This window comes from Folsomia candida, unplaced genomic scaffold (assembly GCF_002217175.1).
Source record: "Folsomia candida strain VU population unplaced genomic scaffold, ASM221717v1 Fcan01_Sc020, whole genome shotgun sequence".
Classification (NCBI taxonomy): domain Eukaryota; kingdom Metazoa; phylum Arthropoda; class Collembola; order Entomobryomorpha; family Isotomidae; genus Folsomia; species Folsomia candida.
In genome coordinates, this window is record NW_019091212.1 from 684,486 (window position 1) to 703,498 (window position 19,013).

General features: G+C 44.1%; 2 protein-coding genes across 10 annotated transcripts in view; one reads left to right on the plus strand and one right to left on the minus strand.

The window, feature by feature from the left end:
* The window catches only part of LOC110858090, a 28,671-nt gene extending 13,097 nt beyond the window's left edge, over positions 1-15,574 (plus strand). For 3 of the 9 annotated variants that reach the window (XM_035858577.1, XM_035858578.1, XM_035858583.1), the window contains 15 exons: positions 1,572-1,833; positions 3,143-3,484; positions 4,737-4,940; positions 5,283-5,520; positions 5,947-6,205; positions 6,902-7,148; positions 7,217-7,330; positions 7,697-7,995; positions 8,182-8,689; positions 9,062-10,470; positions 10,546-10,788; positions 10,984-11,269; positions 11,398-11,790; positions 12,027-12,133; positions 12,194-15,574. In XM_035858577.1, coding sequence (XP_035714470.1) covers positions 1,572-1,833; positions 3,143-3,484; positions 4,737-4,940; positions 5,283-5,520; positions 5,947-6,205; positions 6,902-7,148; positions 7,217-7,330; positions 7,697-7,995; positions 8,182-8,689; positions 9,062-10,470; positions 10,546-10,788; positions 10,984-11,269; positions 11,398-11,790; positions 12,027-12,133; positions 12,194-12,550 — 5,268 coding nt within the window. In that variant the 3' untranslated portion in view covers positions 12,551-15,574. The remainder of the gene's footprint in view (positions 1-1,571; positions 1,834-3,142; positions 3,485-4,736; positions 4,941-5,282; positions 5,521-5,946; positions 6,206-6,901; positions 7,149-7,216; positions 7,331-7,696; positions 7,996-8,181; positions 8,690-9,061; positions 10,471-10,545; positions 10,789-10,983; positions 11,270-11,397; positions 11,791-12,026; positions 12,134-12,193) is intronic. The other 6 variants (XM_035858581.1, XM_035858579.1, XM_035858580.1 and 3 more) reach the window with 6 other exon arrangements.
* Positions 15,570-18,373, minus strand: LOC110858092 (venom serine protease). The gene is made up of 6 exons (XM_022106756.2): positions 18,097-18,373; positions 17,160-17,603; positions 16,351-16,692; positions 16,168-16,287; positions 15,812-15,994; positions 15,570-15,736 (listed from the first exon to the last, which is right to left on the minus strand). The coding sequence occupies exons 1-6, from the start codon at positions 18,329-18,331 to the stop codon at positions 15,711-15,713; spliced, it is 1,350 nt and encodes a 449-aa protein (XP_021962448.1). The 5' UTR covers positions 18,332-18,373; the 3' UTR covers positions 15,570-15,710.
* Positions 18,374-19,013: the final 640 nt, after the last annotated feature.

Sequence of the window (19,013 nt, forward strand, 5' to 3'; positions counted from 1 at the left end):
TTGAGGAACTGTCGACCTGAGAGTCGACACGGTGGTGAGTTGATCGTCATGAAGTCCCTGATTTGATGATGGTTATGGTCATCATGATCATAAGGTAGACGGACGGACGGACGGACAGAAAGAGGTGGTCATGGTTCACGACGAGGAGGACGTGACGCGGTCCACTGCCCACACGATATGTATTTTTGTGTGTTGATTGGTTCATTAGTTGGCTAATGGCATGGCTGTGAAGTGTGAGATATTGATTAATCTCGTTATCAAGAAAGTTTTACTTTTTGGGTTTGTTTCTGATTCTGATCTTTGTGAATTCGACACCATGTCGTGACCGGCCTTAATTTGGGATTATTCCACTCTCCATTGTTCCACCCACGGGAAAAACAAATTAGCAACGAAGTGACCAGTGTATAGATGCTCTAAATTCGCGATGTGTTTGCAAAAATATGTACATGTACATAATTGAGAGAGATTTGTTAATTTGCGGAACGAGGATTTGACTCTAATTTTGCCAACTTTTGTTTCCTTCCGCCCACCTCCCAAAAATTGTATGGCTTGCTGCTGCTTCTGCTGGAGGATGATGTGAGTGAACGTGTCCAGGAAAACGTCACGTTGTGTCCATGAGGAGAGGAAATGTAATGTTACGTAAATAGGAGGATTTGATTAGTGGATGGATAGAGTTTTGCATAGGGATTCACAATTTGGGGGGCAATTGGTCGATCCGGTTACATACTTGGTTTTGGGATCGTGTGTGTGGACGTGTCTGGATTTATTGTGGATGGGTTGTTGACCAATTGAGCTCTATTAAAGAATAGTTAAACATGAACATCCTGCCTCCCCCACGATCTCCCTCCCCATTTCGTGCTGAGTGAGGGGAACTGGACAAGTGGATGTCCAACAAGGATGGAAAAAAACGTAGAACCAATTATTATGTAAACTCCGGACTTCATTGCGACAATTAGACGACAATTAGTAAACTAGTATTTAGTTGAAGTAAGCATGATTAATTACAAGTGCATATTTATGCGATGATTTTTTGAGACTTAAGTACGAAAGTGGGGGTGTGGCTGGGCAGACGGATGGGTAATTATGTTCTGATGACGACACAAAACTGGGAGTGGGAATTGTAGTATTAACTACGAAAGTGGGTGTGATTTTCTGGGTCGTTGTGACGACGGCAAAAACCTGGGAATTGTAGGAATTAAATTAGTAATGTGCGTTTAGTGGTGGTGATTCTGTCTGACCACGGAATGAGACAGGAGCGATCTTGGTCTCAGTGTTTCGGGTGCAAGTAATCACTTGCAAGAAACAACGGCAAGAAAGTGGTTTCTTGCAGCTAAATATTTTGACCTGCAAGAAATGCACGGCGAAACGAAACACTGCTTGGTCTGTCTTTATCTTTGCATATTTCGTGACTGGGTGTCACGGGAGCTGATCTCATCAGACGAGCCAACCTGCCAACCAACCAACTATTTATGTAACGGAACTCATTTAGCAGTAATTAAATGAATGAAGAACTGTGAAATGACATTCCTCCCAAAAAAATTGAGACGATTTTTGGTCATTGTCCTCCTTAGGCATGTCGGACCGGGCTTGTCCAACACTTGGAGCACCTCCTCTACTACGGGGCCGACATGAATGCGCGCAACGCCTCGGGAAACACACCCCTCCACGTTTGCGCCGTCAATAATCAGGAATCCTCCGCGCGTCTGCTCCTCTTTCGCGGCGCGGATAAGGACGCGCTCAACTTTGCGAATCAAACCCCCTACCAAATGGCCGTCATCGCGGGGAATATGGAACTCGCGGAAATCATCCAGACCCACCGGAGCCAAGATGTCGGTAAGTAAAAGTAGGAGGAGCTTGTAGAATACAAATTTGAACGGGTTTCGTGCAGAAATTTTGGCCGATTTGTGCAGAAATACGGTATTCAGAGCGATTTGGGCAGAAAACTATACACATGCGGTTCTGCAGAATAAAACGGATAGAAATTTTGGGCAGGATTACGTAACAAAAATTACGCAGAATGCGATATGCATCGAGCTTTGTCGATTACTGCAGAATTCGATGCAGTGATTTGTACTCGGGTTATGAGGGGGATAATATTTTAGGTGATTTATGGGGACGATTGTTATGCAAAATATTGTAGAGGCAACAGGTTTTTCTACTCGTCCAATCCACCCACGAACGAAGGAGGAAGAAATTCCGTGGCACTATTGTTGCTGTATTGTTGTTAGTGCAGGTGGCTGGTTGGTGTATGTCCAGTCGAGTCGAGTATTGTTATGTGCACGCATTCCTCCCTTCCTCGAGATGCAGTTGGAAGAAGGGGGAAGGAATTTATGAGATGAATCTCTTTACTTATTTACATACAACTCGGCTGGACGGGTTGACATTGACGTGGAAAGTGTCATTCTCACCAAGAATGACAACCACGACGACTATTTATTGTCACACATAAGTCATTATTTATTTATCGCAAGTCGTGACCAAAGTCCAGTCCAGGCAGAATCGGGATTTATTAAATGTTTGTTCGTGTCTTGTTAAATACAAGTTTCATGCTTCACAGTGGAGGTCTCCCAGCGTATATGATCCGATTTTGAGCGAACTAGTCTCTATGGATGGCAAGTTTAGTTAGTATGGAATTTGTAAAAGACACGATTTCCGAATGCACACGTTTGGTAGAGATATTTGCATCAGAAGAGGAGAAAATGCGAAATTTGTTTTGAACGTGTAAAAAATTTGTCGACTTTAAGACGTGTTTTCTCCTCTTCAGATTCAAAGTTCTCAGCCAGACTTGCACATTGGGAAATCGTGTCTCTTGCAAATCTCATATTGTGATCGATTCGCCCAAATCGGAGAGCATACACTGGGCTACCTCCATTGTGAGACTTTAAATATCGTGCCGTCGTGAGTATTGGGTGGTTGCAATTCGTTTTAGTGGATACTTGGTAAACCGTAAAAGTAGTGGCATGAATATTGTGTCGTCTTCACCCTCCTCCGCTGTGTACGATCCATGTGCATGCAACCAATTATTATTTAGGCAACCAAAATTTATGGCCACGATTTTAATTGGAATTATTTTTTTAAAGTTTATTTATTTATGTTTTTCTTTTGTTCTTTTTTTCTCCCGTACGTAATTGCCATCGTTTAGTGCCTTATCGAGACCTGCCATCGTACAACCCGCGTCGTAGGTGTGTCATTTCCCGCGCCTTTTCCGACCCTCGCCTCAACATGTCGATGACTTCGTTGTCGACGCGGTCGTTGTCGCGTGTCTTTGCGCCGCACCATCGACCCCCTTCACCCTGTCCGTCACTCCGTTCGCTGCCCCATTTTTCCCCCTCGTCGTCTTCCTGCCCTTCTTCGTGCTCATCGTCACACGGAGGACGACACACTCGGTCAGGTTCCTGCTCGGATTCGTCCTACTCGTCAATCTCACACTCGGCGGCGTCGGATTTTTCAGAAATTTCGGAACACTGCGGATCAGCGACTACGGGTTAATAACTTTTGGGATTAAATTATTGTTTTGCTTGCTTGGCTATTTATTTTAATGTGGCTTGATTTTTCTGAAATTTTGAAAAACTGCCGATCGGCGACTAACTTTTAGGATATAATTGCTTTGCTTTGCTATTTATTTTTATGTGGCTTGATTGAATTTGGATCAGTGTTTCGGGTGGAAGTAACCACTTGCAAGAAATAATAGTGGTTTCTTGCAGCTATTTTGACCTTCAAGTAATGCAAGGCGCGAGAAACTTCGTATGGGTATATTTCTTGCATGGCTTGCTTTGCAGTGGAAGAAATGTAGCAAGCCGGTAAGAAAGGAAACACTGCTTTGGATGTGAATACGGCTGGACACGACACGCGGAATCGAATTTATTTAGCAATCAATGGATGGATGGATGGCTTGCTGTGCCGGAAAAAATGGATGGATGGATTGTGACGAGGAGAAGAAAGGGATGAGATGATGATCAAAGAAGCCGACGTGGAGAGAGAGGAGCGAGACGGTGGAGATGCTTGCCTATAAATACCTACGGGACGCACCCTGTTTAAAATTCATGAAATTCAATCATCCTCCTCCTCATTTTTACGTGGCTGAGGTTTGATGAACCTGAAGAAGAAGAAAAATGAAGCCTAATGGACAGTTACATAACGTAACGTGGAAGATGGGTGCAGCCTGGGCTTTATTTACATGCAAATTTCATGTGTCATTAGATTTTTTTGTTGCTGGGAGACCAGAAATTGCTTGTCTGGCTGGCTGCGTGTGAGGTATGTGTTGGTACATGGCTGTCAATGGAACGAATTTTTCCAGGAGGACAAGAATGAACTGGACTGGAATGCGGCGAGGAATGAAATGGAATTCCTGGGAAGAATCGAGTAGTTGGATTTTTATGGATGGAAATATTTATTTGCCTGCTTTAACATTGCTTTGTTGATATGAAGTTATCTTTCTCCTCCGTAACTTGGCTTTCTCTGGAGTGGTGATAGGTTTTGGGAGCTGTGATGATGATAAATAATTATGGAGAAATTGAGTGATGACATTTGTTTTGCATGGGAATATTGATGTATTTACCTGCTTTGACACTACTTTGTTGATATGAAGTTATCTGTTTTCTCCTCCTTCTGTAACTTTACTTTCTCTGGGTGGCAGGTTTGGGGTGCTGTGATGATAACATTTGTATAACAAATAATTAAAGTGATGAAGTGTGTGGGCAGATTTTAATTTGGGTTTTTTGTTTTTGTTTTCTCAGAAAAGAGCTTGGATCATTCGGACATAACGTCAGATTCGTCGGGAGTGGGGACGTGTAATAGTGGAGGGAGTGCGTCCAGCTATGAGCCTGCCACACCCACGGATGCGACGCTCATCCTGCCCGGGACGATGGTCGTCTGCGTGGAGAACTTCGCCCCTCAGTCAAACCTTCACCTTAAACTGGCGGAGGGTGACATTATCGAAGGTGTGATAATTTCATTTACATAATTGAATATTTGGTCGTTTGCAGAGGAGAGAAATCCAGTATTTCTCTGGGTTTCCAGGGTTAGTATAGCCACAAAAAGGATAAAATCTATAATATCCAAGTCGGAGGAAAATGTATGCATGGTTTGTGAAGAAGTGAACTTTTTATCGGTGGGAAAATACATTGAAAATAATAAGAAAACCCCTGTTTTGATTCGACTGCTGGATTTTCCATGTAGATTCTCGTCTTTTTGTGGCTGTAATGCTCCCCGGAAATCCAAGCCTTGGGAAGAACAGAGCTCAAAATACTGATTTGTTAACTGTGGATTCTTGTGATTTGCAGTGATTGGCTCAGCAGAGGGTGGTACCGTTCTGGAGGGCTCACTCCGTGGTCGAATCGGCCTCTTTCCGGCCCAGTGTGTTCAAGAAATCAGGATGAAAAGTTACGAGAAGCACAACAACCACCACCTCGCCCCTCCCTCGGCCAACCACACCCACTCGAGTGGTAAAAAGGGGGGGAAAGGAGTCGCTGCCACGGCGGCAACACCAAATGCTCAACACCTCTCTCGCATCAAGAAAGTGTGAGTTGATACTTTTGTTGGGCGTTGCATGTGCCCAGTTTTCTCCTCCAACCTCCTCCTCTTCCCGCGGTCGCTGTCGTATTTTTTAGTTCGTAGTTATTAGCAGAGGGCGGATATGTATTCATTTTCAAATTTTTCACTTGATCACGGACCCACGGTCAAACTTTGTGCGTGTGTTCGCATTCAGATCACAAAAATTTAAAAATATTTTTGCTCAAAGAAATTGGATTAACAAAAATCCAGAGCATTTAATTTTAAAAAATGTTGCGAAAATTCTGTTTTTTTTCGTAAATAGTTTGATTTTTTCTTTCGTAAATATTAGATATATGCTTCCGGGATTTTTGGTAAATACATATCCGTCGTCTGGTAATTAGTTTATTAGTTTTTAGTGGCTGGCTGAATTGTTATGTTATCCCTTGATTTCAGCAGCCAAGTGATGCTGGGGGGGCCGGCTGTTTGTGACCAAGCCTCCTCCTTTGTTTGTAGATGGGGCGAGCCGCACACTGTGATCTTGCACCGGGGGCAGAAGGGCTTCGGTTTCATCCTCCGCGGAGCCAAGGCGGACTCTCCCTTGATGGAATTGACCCCGTCGGAACGCTTCCCAGCTCTCCAGTACTTGGACGACGTGGATGAAGGAGGCGTCGCCGATAGAGCTGGACTCAGGAAGGGCGACTTTATCCTCGCCGTGAGTAGAAGAATTAACGTGACGATCATCGTGAACAAGAGTTTGACATGAACTATGTCGGACGAGATTTTTTGGTTAAAAATCCACAAAAAAAACGAAATTAGCGTTGAACTCGATGCGTAATCGTCAAAATCAGAACATTTTTAATCATTTCAGAATTTATTTTACAAGTCTGCACAACAAATTTGTTGTCGGTGAGTTGATTAATGAAATCCAATTTTCTGAAGGCTTCTTAAACTTGAAATCTCCTTAAAAAATGGTCAAAATATGGAATGTATATTTTCAAAAAATTGGCAACGACTTACTAGCTGCAGATTTGTCGTCCATAATTTTTAAGTACATTCCCAGAGCCGAGAAATGATTAAAAGTGTGTTGTTTTAACAATTTTGGTGATGAGCATGAGCCATCGAGTCCTACGGTAACTCTGCCAGTTTAGAAGCTGTTGAAGGTCAAAGTTTGATTGAGATGAGATGGTATTTGAAGTTTGGGAGTCTGCTTTGACTCTCTGTAACTTTTAAAGTGGCATTATCGCCACCGAGTTAATTTTAGTTTTGAAATAATCCAAATTTTTTGGTGGGTTTTTAACCTCAAAATTTCTAGGGACATGTTTGGCAAAGTAAAAGCACTTGTCTACGATTATACAAATGCAACCACTTTACAACGTATATACATATATTGACCTTGTGTGATGCGTAGATAAACGGGATGGACGTTTCCCAGCTGTCGCACGAGGTGGTGGTGGACATGATTCGAAAAAGTGGTGAGCTCGTCTCCCTGACCGTCGTGGGACTTTCTCGCCTCTCCGCAGCTCAAGGGGAGGAGGACGGGTCAAAGTTGAAACCTGGATCTCCCGCGGCCTCACTCACACATGACGGTGGGGCTGAGGTGGGGGGTCATAAAGCGGCACAAAACCATTTCGCCACCCTGCCCAGAAAGCATTCCGGTGAGTAAATGCATAGGAATATGAAGGAAGATTAGAGTAGCTCATGTGGGTTTGTTGTTCATTTTCAGCAGGATCCACCGGACCAACGACGGTCCCCTCCCCGCCGAGAAGAGACCCCACCACGAGTTTGAGTGTGGGTCGGGCCCGTGCCAAATCTATGGTGGCTGCGCTTGCGGACTTGGGTAAGAATTCGGACAAGAAATGTGTCTTCGGGTTGGGAAATATATCGTTCGAAAATTTTGGTTCAGAATCAATCTAAAATTGGGATTTTTCAAAAAATAAAATTAACTCTACCCTTTCAAAAGATATCAAAGTCTCTTAACGTTCACCTGAAAATGCCATCTCGATCAAGTAAATAACTTTTGAACTGGCAAAGTGAATTTTATTTTTGAAATAATCCTGCTTTTTGGATTAATTCATTACTAGAAAATGTTTAGAGGGATATATTTCATAAACTGAAAACACGTGTTAAAGGCCTGTCTACCAGTATGGCCATGTGGGATAAGTAAAAACAAGGAGGAGTGAAATGTTCATGTTTTTCCGTCCAGACGCCGCTTCACCCTCAGGAGTGGAGAATGGTGGGGTGATTTCTACTTCAGCGGACTCCGTGGCAGGAAAGCCACCCCTCCCACCTGGTGCTACAACGGGGAACGGAACCCTTTTATCCAACGGAGGAGGTGCTCAAACAAAAACGGCTTCAATCAGAGCTCGCCCAACGTCCAGTCGCATCACGGCTGCCGAGATGCAAGAAATATTCGCAGACTCCACAACCGGAAACAAGTGTGGAACGTGGAATGGTCCTCCGCACAAAATCTATGCCTCCGTGGCGGAAATGAAGCGGTCCAAGGTGAGATCAGGAAATCCATTGATCTTGTCCCGAGTAAAAATTGAAAGGCTTTGGTGTAGAAATTTGGCCCGATTTGTCAATAAATTTAGACCAATTTTCCGCAGAAAAACTATGCAGAGCGATTTGTACAGAAAACTATGCGAATTTCTACTCGAGAGACTTATCTAATTTTTGTTCTGTTCGCAGTCTGCCCTAAAAGGGAAAGAGGCGGCTTCCACGCTGCACAAAGACTTCCACTCGACCCCCGACCTTAAAGGTCTCGCTCAGAAGAAGCCGACGGACAAAGACCAAGTGAAGTCCCTCTCACAAGAAAATCTCAATAAACTCGTCCTCCGCAACTCGAATAGCAATCCACGTCACTCGTGGACCCTCGACCGGAACTTTTTCCCCTCTTCCAACCTTAACTACAACGACAAGCTTCCCGAACCTCCCACCGAGTCGGAGCTAGCAGCGAGCAGGACGGAAAGTGGTGATGGTGGTGGTGGTGCAGAGACGGATGGCTCCACGTCGGATGACGATGGACAATCTTCCACCGAATCGGAGAACGGGGGAGGGGAGGAGACGAATAAGGTGGTAAATAGCACCACGAAGGGGAAAACTCCTGTCCTCACGGATGGCGAGTATCGGACGACCAAACTGATCCGACCCGTGCAGAGCAAAACGCTGCCGAGAAGAGCTTCCACCGGTATTAAAAGTACTAACATTTTTAATCGGATATCCCGATGTTACAAAAATGTGGGGGCGATTTCTGTTTTTTTTTTTGGGCAAACGGAATTTTTGTTTGGGGGTTTCTCCTGAGTAAAAGAAGGTCATTGAAATTTTTCAGATTTTTTCACTAAAAAATAAGGTCCTTTAAATTTGAAAAAAGGAAGTCCCAATTTCGGTTTTCCACTAAAACAGAAGGTCCTCCAAATTGTTGGAACTTTTTTTAGGGGAATACAGTTTTTTGATTAACCCGTTTGCACATTTTGACCAGAAATTATACCCAGAAATCGTACCCATGAATTACAATTCTGTAAAAATTCCGATAAGGTTTTTCTAATTGAATAATTTTGTCCCTTGCCAGGTTGCACAATCAGTCCGGCTGAGCAGCAAACCATCATAAACCTCGTCCCACCCGGCCAAGTAATTAAGGTGGACGTGTCCAAGAACAAGCAAGACATTTACGGCACGTTAGAACACGGTCATTCAGGTCCTGGTCAGAACAGTGGTGGTGGTATTGGGGGTGGTGGAACGCTCTCGAAAGGACAGCCTGGTCCCGGTGTAATGTCCTCCTTTAAACCTACCGACTCCGCGAAACTGTACGCCTCTCCGGACGACTTGCGCCCGATTGGGTATCGGGACAGCGGCGACGCCACTTCTCCGAATGGGAACAACAACAATTCATCCGGTGGTGGGGGAACATTAAAGAAAATCCGCTCTCAGAGTCTGCCCCCCTCGAAGGATGCTAGTACAAATAAAAAAGTAGACTATGCCGAACCCCACAACAGGAATAACAACGTCTGCAATGGGGACGACGGTGGTGGAAATGTGAATAGTTTTAAGAGAAACACGAACACTGCTGCGGCGGGGGCCACGAATCAGAACGGCGGACAAGGATTCGACCCTCAAAAGTCTCTGCAAGAAGCCAAAGAGAAACTTCGGCCAGTAAAACCCGTACTGAAATCCAGCTCAAGCCTGCAAAACTCACAAACTCCGGATAAAATCCGCATCGAGGTGAAGCAGTCACCTCGCCTGGGACGCAAGTCGGAAAAGACGGTGACCTTTCAAACGCACCCCGATGCTGCTGACCTGACTCCGCCGGATAGTCCCATGGCTCATTCCATGTCGGTGGATGACATCGCCAAAGTGAAAACGAGTCTGAAAATTTCGAAATCATTTCCTAACGACTTGGGAGGCGAAGAAGGTGGTGGTGGTGAGGGTGAAAGCGGAGGAAACTACGTGACCAACCTGCCCGTCAACCAGCCCGACTCGGATTCAGTGTCGGAAGACTCAAGTGACAAAACGTGGATTTTGAAGGACGAGAATGGTGGTCCTTCTTCGACATCGACGACGTCCGACTCTGTCCAAACTGTTATCTCGGCGGCGAGCAAGGTTCTCAAGACGACGGCGACGGAGGAGAAGATTTCAAATTTGACGGCGCAGCAGGAGCAGCAGCAAAAGAAGCCGCTCTCGGCGAGTGCTCAATTGGGAATCACGCACAATTTTGAGCAGATGCAGCAACAACATCAACAGCTCTATGGGCGACTGGGAGACTCGAATTATGGGACGATCACGCGAGGAACGGGGACTGGAGGAGGGGGTGGTGGTGGTGCCGTGTCAAGGCAACCTCCTAATCTTACGAAGAATGCGGTCAGTCTGGTCAAACTGCCACCACCGATGGAGATTGAGAGCGAGAGTGAAAGTGGGAGGGAGACTCCGGTAGGAAAGAAGACCGTCACCGTCCTCGTGGGCACAGGGCCTGTTTCCAATCAGGTAATGGATTAAACCTTCTCGTTAAGCAATTGACTTGTCCTAATTTGTTACTAAAATATGTACATGTGTTTCTAGATGTACCACACGCTGCAACCGCAAAGGTCACGTTCCATGCTATCCCAGGCGGCTGGTGGCGGCGGCGGTGGGACCGAGCAACCACAACAACTCCAGCACCAATACCACCTCCAACAACAACAGATCGCGGCCCGTCAACTGCAACAGCTTCAAATGCAGGGACAAATGCAGGGCACGAGACAGGCCGAGAAGAGCATAGAGGAAAGTTTGAAACTTATCCAGATGCACGTCGCAGCGCTTAAGGTATGTCTGATTTGCATAATGAGCAGAGGGCGGATATGTGTTTATTTTTATTTTTTTTATATTTGTAAAAAATTTTCGTTTTTTTTGTAAATATTAAAACCATATTTCAGCAATTTTTAATAAATACATACCGCCCTCTGATAATTAGGTAATTAATTAATCAATCTAATTAACGCTGTTTCTTTTCGTCAACAGCAAGATTTCCCGAGCGTGGTGCCACCCCCGCCAGAGTTTGGTCTGCGCAATCAAACTCCGATTTTAGCCCCACCGCCCGAGTTTTCGGACGCAAGGGACACGCACGAGGCGGCCACGAGATTCAATCAGGGACACATGTTCACCGCCGAACAACACCAACACCAACAACAGCTTCAACAGCAGAACCAGTTTAATCGCCAGTCTCCCATGTACCGTTCCATCAGTCACGCCCACTCGAGTACCTCCTCCATGTATAGCGGATACCCTACAATGACGCGTCAGCAATGTGAGCATACATATTTTTCATTATGATTCTTCTCAAAAATTGGGATTATTTTGAAAATAAAATTAAGTCGATATCAGCTCTGCTCCTTGTTGGATAAAAAAATGCAATTTCTTATTTTATTTCCACAGACCAACAGCAACAACAACTCCATCAGCTTCAGCAACAACACGCCGCAGCCGCCGCGCAACATCACCAACACCTCATGCAGTCTCAACAGCAGCAGCAGCAGGCTCAACAACAAGCCACGTACGGAACGCTGCAAGCCCGCTCAGCCCAGGCGACGTATGGGACGACGACCAGCACGGCGGGAGGAGGACAAGGGGCGTACGGTCACTACCAGACACTAACCCCAAAATCCAACGCGGGTCAGATCTCTGGAACACCACCCGTCCCTCAAACTGCCCCTCCTTCCTACGGCCACCATCCAAAATGCTACTACTACCAACAAACGCCCTCCGCTACGACGCCCACGACCAACAGCAACTCGGCCAAGTTGCACCCCGTACATCGATACACTCCAGGTTCGATAAGTTAAATAGTTGATACAGTAACAAAATTTGGAACTGTTACTAATATTTTTCAACTAATTGCCAATCTGGTTTCTTTCTAAATTGGAGAAAGTTGACAAATATTAGGAGTTGTAATTCCCATCGAAAAATGACCAAATTTTGACGAGTTTGAAGCCAAAATTAAATTTCTGAAAAATTAAAAGCACTGGTGTACAAAATGATTAACTTGTCCTATTAAAAAATTTCAGATTTGTACGAGAGCAGTAGTGGACCTCGAATAGTGGGCACCATTCCTAAAAAACAGGCCGGTTCTGACCATTACGAAGTTCCTCACGCACACCAAGTCATGCTCCAGGTAAGTTTTGTCTTCTAAATAAATCAGCCTGACAAAATTTACAAAATGTATTTTTCACAGCAGCAGCAACAACAACAACAAGCCGCTGCTGCAGCCGCCGCTTCTGCACAAATGCAACTGCAAGCTCAACAACAACAGCAATCTCAGCAACAATCCGCCGCCGCCGCGTCGTCCCGAGTCCGTCGTGAGTTTCGCAACAAGACTTTGGTTGAGTGGACGGTGTGCGACGCGTGCGACTGGTTGGACTCCCTCTTCATGCAGGAGTACAAGGGGATCTTCTCCCAGCGAGGGATCGACGGCAAGAAGCTTCTCCGCATGGACAACGCCACCCTGCTCGACCTCGGCGTCAAAAAACTCGGCCATCGGATGAACATTGAAAAGTCGTTGAAGCGGTATTTGCCGCAGGCGAAGTCTTAAATGTTACATACAGAACGTCAGCGTAGTTAGTTGTAGTAATTATTAATTAATTAATTGTTCAGATTTTTGAAATCCCACCGTAACACGAGAGCGAGAGGCGTACGTATCAATCAATTAAGTTCAAAAAGGGGGTTGAGCAGCCGTGTAGGGTAGATTTTTTTTGTATTTATACTTTCTTGGGGCACACTTTGTCTTCTTTTTGAGCGTTTTTGGTGGTCACGTGGTGTCAGGTCGAGTGGGTCATTCAGAGTTTTTTTTACCACCACAGCCACCATTAATTTAGTTTTATATACTTTTCTCTACAGTTTGTTCTTTGTTTTCTAATTTTATACACACATTTTGATAGTTCTGTAGAAAACGAAAAACTGGGAACACATGTCGATTCGTTATTTGAAGTTGAGATTAAGAATTTATGTAAGAGTTTGAAAATTTGAAGCTATAAATTTCCTCCTTGCTAACTATTTGTAACGAGTATTCATTACATGTATGAATTAAAACCGATGTACTGGAGTTTACCTACCCTTACTTAGTATAAAAGAATTTAGTAGTTTAGCCGAGTCATTAGGATACACATTTTGGGTATGTATTTACATATTTATGCAAGAGTCAGTTGTGATGATGATTAACGAACGAACGAACGACCCTCCTCCCAACAAGTACAAGACTGCTTGTTTCTGGACCGTGTTTTACTTCGGACGGCGATTTCCTACTTCTCCTCCTCCAATTGGCAACTCGTAGAGTTTAGAATTTTGTAAGAGTTGGACCTGTTTGCATCCACATTTTTATAAATCTGTCTGGCTGCGTGGGTGGGATTGACATAATTGCTCATTAGGTCGAGAGAGAAGGACATTATTAATTAGTACTGTTTTCTGATGATGCCCGACCTGACTGATTTTTGGTCTCCTCCTCCTCGCAATATGTATTTGTTGATTCTCTTGTCCTTGCTGTAAGTACACACACACAGAAGTGATAGTGAAGGTTGATAAGCGCTCATCATACTAAAATACCCGGTCTGGTTCTGGTTGTGTCGTTTCTTTGTTGGTTACCTTCTTGTTCTTGGTGTCGTATTAATTAATTAATATACTAGTTATGTACCTATTTACATATTTATGCATATGTAAACTCTAACTAATCTAGTAAATACTTGGTGCTTATCGTAATAGTTGATCAGCAACTAAAGCGATCGTCACTTTTGACCCGGATGCATATATAAAGTTAGACAACGTCCGAAACTCACGCACATGGTGGGGCAGCAGCACCCCTGCATTCTTCTTGACGGGATATGCTTCCCGACCTGTGCGTGGTTTGTGTTTGACGTTTCAATGTTCTTGTTGTCGTAATAAGTCGGCCATATTTACCTAGATTTGAATAATAATAGTCGTTAGGTTATTACTAGAGAGAGAGAGAGGCTATATTTTATAGGCATTTATTTAACACGAGGGCGAGGCGAGTTTTCTGCATGGAAGATTAATTAAGTGCTACATAATTTACCATAAATAGTATTTCGTAGTAGTTCTGTGTCCACGCAGTTATACGACTCAGTATTTGTATCATCTGTATTACTACGACGACTTGATACCTATTTACATAATACCTGTGACACACAGTAACCATAACCATACACAAGTAACCAAAGAAGTAATAAGACTAATAAATAGGGAAGAGTTCTGAAATTCGGATTCATTCAACTACCACAATCTACTCATTTTCTGAATGGATGGGCAAAATGCTTTGTGAAAATATGTGGAGTACTTTGATCTCCCAGGGTTTGGATTTCCAGGGCTGTTACACCCACCAATAGACGAGAAGCTACAAGTCGGTCAAAAATACAGGTTTTGTGAAGAACTTAATATTTTATCCCTGGAGAAACACTTTGTTTTCACGATTTTCTAAAAATAAAGTGTTTTGATAGCGATAAAAAGGTAGTTTCTTGACAAAATCCGCATTTTCGTAAGATGGCTGTCTTTTCGACTTAGATTTTCGTCCTTTTGTGGGTGTAACACCCCTGGAAATCCAAACCCTGGGAAGAACGGAGCTCAAAATAGTGTATTTTGACAACGTATTTTGGTCATTCATGTCATTTAGAAAGTAAAAGTAGCAGGAAGAGATGTAGGAATGATACATAAATAATGTTCTCCATTGTTGTGGTAGTATCTGTTACAGAGGGACCGTGCATGACTGCATGTTTGAGGAGGCAGAGGCGTTTTTCAATTTTAAATAGTCGTCACCGTCGTCACTTGTAGACTTGAATTTTGAGGGTATTAAATTAAATTATACTAAAAAGGTAGTTGTTATTCATATGTACTAAAATAAATACTACGTAAGTATTTAAGTAGTTAGTTAGTTAGTTAGCTAATTAAGTAATTGGGGTGGTTGGTGCATGGTAGAGGTTAGTCTTGTACATATTTACATACATATTATTACTTAATTGTTACATTTTTGCTGGAAAAAGTTGCCAAAATAATTGTCTATTTAGCCGTTTATGAGAGATGCGAGTGGTGCAAAGAGGAGGCGTTAAGCACGTGGCGTGGTTACCTCCTTGTTGACCACGTGTTTGTAAAACTCTACCCTATTTGTAGCAGAGAGATTATTATTATTATTATCAAAGTTTAAACTAGTAATTAACTAGCAGCTGGTTCATTAAGTAATTAATTAATTGTTGCTTAATTGTCTTGTTATATTGTCCTGTTAAACTAGATACTGCTGCTGCTACTGAACTACTGAAATGTGGAGGAATGAGGGGGTGTGTATCCACTATATTTATCAAGTATTTCCCATTATTTCTCTCCTCTATCTCTGTCTACTTTCTACTTATCATCGTCCTCATCATCACAACACAACCGCTTTCTGGATGAATAATTAATTACTATATAAAGATTTAAATTATTATTATTGTTAAAATGTGCGTCGTCGCCGTCGTTCCCTAAAAATGTATTGTCATCTCTCCATCATCATATTGAATTATTAGGTATTATTATATTACAAAGGAAAATAAAGGAGATGAGAGAAGGAGAACGAATGAAATGGAAATGAGTTGTTGATTTTTTTGCATTTTAAACATTACACAATCAATTGGCATGACTTTATTGTTTGATGAGGTAAGAATTTGAATAATTTTGCATGTTAAGAAGAGAGAAGGTGGTGGTGGTGGTGGTGGAGTTTAAGGTCTGCAGAATGTCGTCCCAGCTGAATTTAGAGAAAAAAAGGGGTTAGAGGTTATCTAGAATGAAATTATGTAAGGAAATTTGGAAGTTTAAATACTGGTCTGGGCGGCAATCCATCCGAGGTAATTGGTCGTTTTGGCATAGACTCCGGGTTGATTGACCCCAGCGCAGCCGACCCCCCAACTCACGACTCCCAAAAGGCAGTAGCGTCCATTGGCGGGTTGTTTGTAGTCGACACTGCCGCCAGAATCGCCTTGACATGTGTCAGATCCTGGAGAATCTAAAGAAATGAGAAGGATTTGTAGTTATTCTTACACAATTTCCGGCGCTTATGTTAGATAAGCGTTTAACATGTATATTCGGTAACATGTCCCTCGACAAAAATCTAAACCATGTTAAGTCTTGCCTATAACATACGTCGCAGCGTAAATTTGCATATACATATAAACTCACAAGTACAAATCATATTGTCCGTAACGGATGTTCCGTAGTACTTTTGACACTGCGTAGTTCCCAGCACGGGCAGATCGACCTTCTTCAAAACGACGGACTGGCTCCCACCCGACGAGACGGCTGCAATTCATAAATTTCGTGACTTAATCTGTCCACGTGTAAATTATTTAATTGGCTACTCACTTCCCCAGCCGGACGCCGTGACGGTGAGACCATCCACAGACTGACCCACCTGATTGAAGGGGAGGCAGATTGGCTGTATGTTGCGGGAAAAGGTGAGCGGGGTTTGCAGACGAAGGACGGAAATGTCATTGTCCTGCGTTTCCTTGTTGTACTGCGCGTGTTGCATGACTTGCGCCACTTGGATCACTACGTTGGTCGACTCCGTATTGGAGGTAATGTCATGATCCCCACAGTCCACGTAGTACACGGTTCCCGCCGGAACAGCTGCGGTACAATGGGCGGCCGTCACGACGTAAGAGTTGGAAATGATGGTCGCTCCACAAAAGACGCCCATGGTGGGACCTGTCAAGTACTTAGTTAGTAGGATTCATTTGCATATTATTTACTCACAACGGGGGTCTCCCAACGTACGCTTTTAGATTTTTATTAAACTAGTGTCAATTGGTTACATGGTTTAATTAGTATAACATTTTCAAAATACACGATCTCCCAATGCGCAGGCTTCGCAGAGATAGTTGCATCCAAAGAGGAGAAAAAGCGCCTAAACGTCGACACTTCGCAAATTCCCTGTGCGTTTTCTCCTCTTAGGATGCAAATATCTTTGCCAAACGTGCGCTTTAGGAGATCATGTATTTTGAAAATTGCATACAAACTAAATTTGTTCCCGATTGACACTAGTTTGCTCAAAATCGGAGAGCATACGCTGCGCGACCTCCGTTGTCAGTGTTTCGTTTCTTGCGGGCTACTTGCAAGTGGTTGCTTTACTTGCACCCAAAACACTGATTTGTATAATTATTTATGTAACTCACTGTAGAGATTGCACCTCCACGGAAACTCGTTCACTAAGGCGACGGATCCTCCGACAATTCGTGTCGCCTCGTTTCTCACGCCACACTCGCAGGTGGAGTTAGTGGGTGGGAGTGGAGGAGCAGCAGTGGTTGGGGCTGGTGGTGGTGGGGGTGGAGCTGCCGTTGTGGGTGCGACGACGACGGCGGAGGAGGAGGTGCCTTGGATGACGGTCAGAGTGCACTGGAATCTGTAGGGGTAGGAAGAGTAGGGGTTGCCCGCGTCGGAGTCGAAGCCCACGGTGAGCGCGTTGGTGGTGGAGTTGCGGGAGAACGTCCCCCTGCCGCAGGTTCGGAGGGCATCGCGGAAGGCAGAGTCTCCACTGGGGGAGAAGTAAAACACGTCGTAGGTGCAGCCAGAGGAGGACTCCACGTTGAACTCGGTGCACTGGAGGGAGATGAGCGTCCCTGACGAGATAGATTAAAAAATTAGTGGCTGGTTTCCTCAGGAGAATCTTTTATTATGAATGGATGAGTTCAAGAAATAATTTAGGGAAATATCATGCAAAGTAGTCACTTGGCAAATTTGGGTATAAACAAAACTCGCATTGAGGCAGTTCACACCGTCCTTGGTAACTTTGTAAAATGCATAAATTTTGTAGAATAATTTAACAAACTTTTGCAAAATAAAAAGAGAGTGGCCTTGATCTGAGCAAGTTTATGGGAACATTTTGAAATAAAAAATTTTGAGGATATTTTCCTTCGAACTATGAGTACACTTTTGTAAAAGTGTATAATTTACGGAATCTACGTGGGTTTACATGTTAGCAAGGACAAACGGTTAAATGCGTAGGTCTATGCGTCAAATTTGGTAAATTTAGCAAAACTTGGCAAGAACTGTGAAAGTTGTATATTTGGACGTCCCTAGTGGGGGTGGTTAAAAAAACGAGACATTCCATACCTGCCGGAGAAGTGAGCGAGTATCTACAGGCGGACGACGCTGGGTAGTTATTGGGCCATCCGGGCGACTGGAGGAGGGCCTGCTGTCCTACGGAGGTGAAACCGTAAGCAAAATTGCAGGATGCTTGTCTTGGCTCGGGTTTGACGGGTGGGGGGAGTCCATCCTCCTGCGCCAGGAGTCCAGCTGTGGAGAGGGCTAATATGCAGAGGAGGTGGTTGAGCAGCAGCGAGGCCATGATGGGAGAGACGAGTAGTGGGAGCTGTGGGGTGTAACCGCAGCCTTTTATCCGCCATCAGCCCGATAAATATATAGCTCCCTCTTTGTCCTCCGCCTTCTGCTGCCCCAATTGTTGTGGTAATCCCATTGTGCGCGGGTTGCGGTCGTGTGCATGCAGATTGTGTCGGTGCAGTGATAGAGCGTTGCTGTGTACGCCTTGTTCTAACCCATCCAGCCTGAATTATCCCTGCAAATCCCATTACGAAATTTTTCTATTCAAGTCGATACGTCACCCTCAAATCACGGCTTTTGCATTTCGATGATAAATAGAGATTGAGGCAGTTGAGCGTCAACAACCCCCAGCCAATGGGATCCTTGGAGCAGATCTGCACCAACAATGACAAATTTTCCAGAAAATATGTATCCATGAATATTTTATGTGTCCGCCTCATTCTTTCGAGGCGGTGATAATAAAAAAAGATGGAATTTTGAATTATCTATGAGTGCAGAATGAGGAAGAGCGACGACAACGCCGGCAAACGACGACAGAGACGATGACGACGGAGGCAGGTTGAGGTGAAACAGGAGGAAAATGACCAAGGTTTTGGCAGAATGGCAACATTGGCGAAGTTAGAGGTCAGGGGCGCCAAGCAGCTGTCGCCTCGTGCATATTATCCAGTAAACTATGTATGCCTGCACCC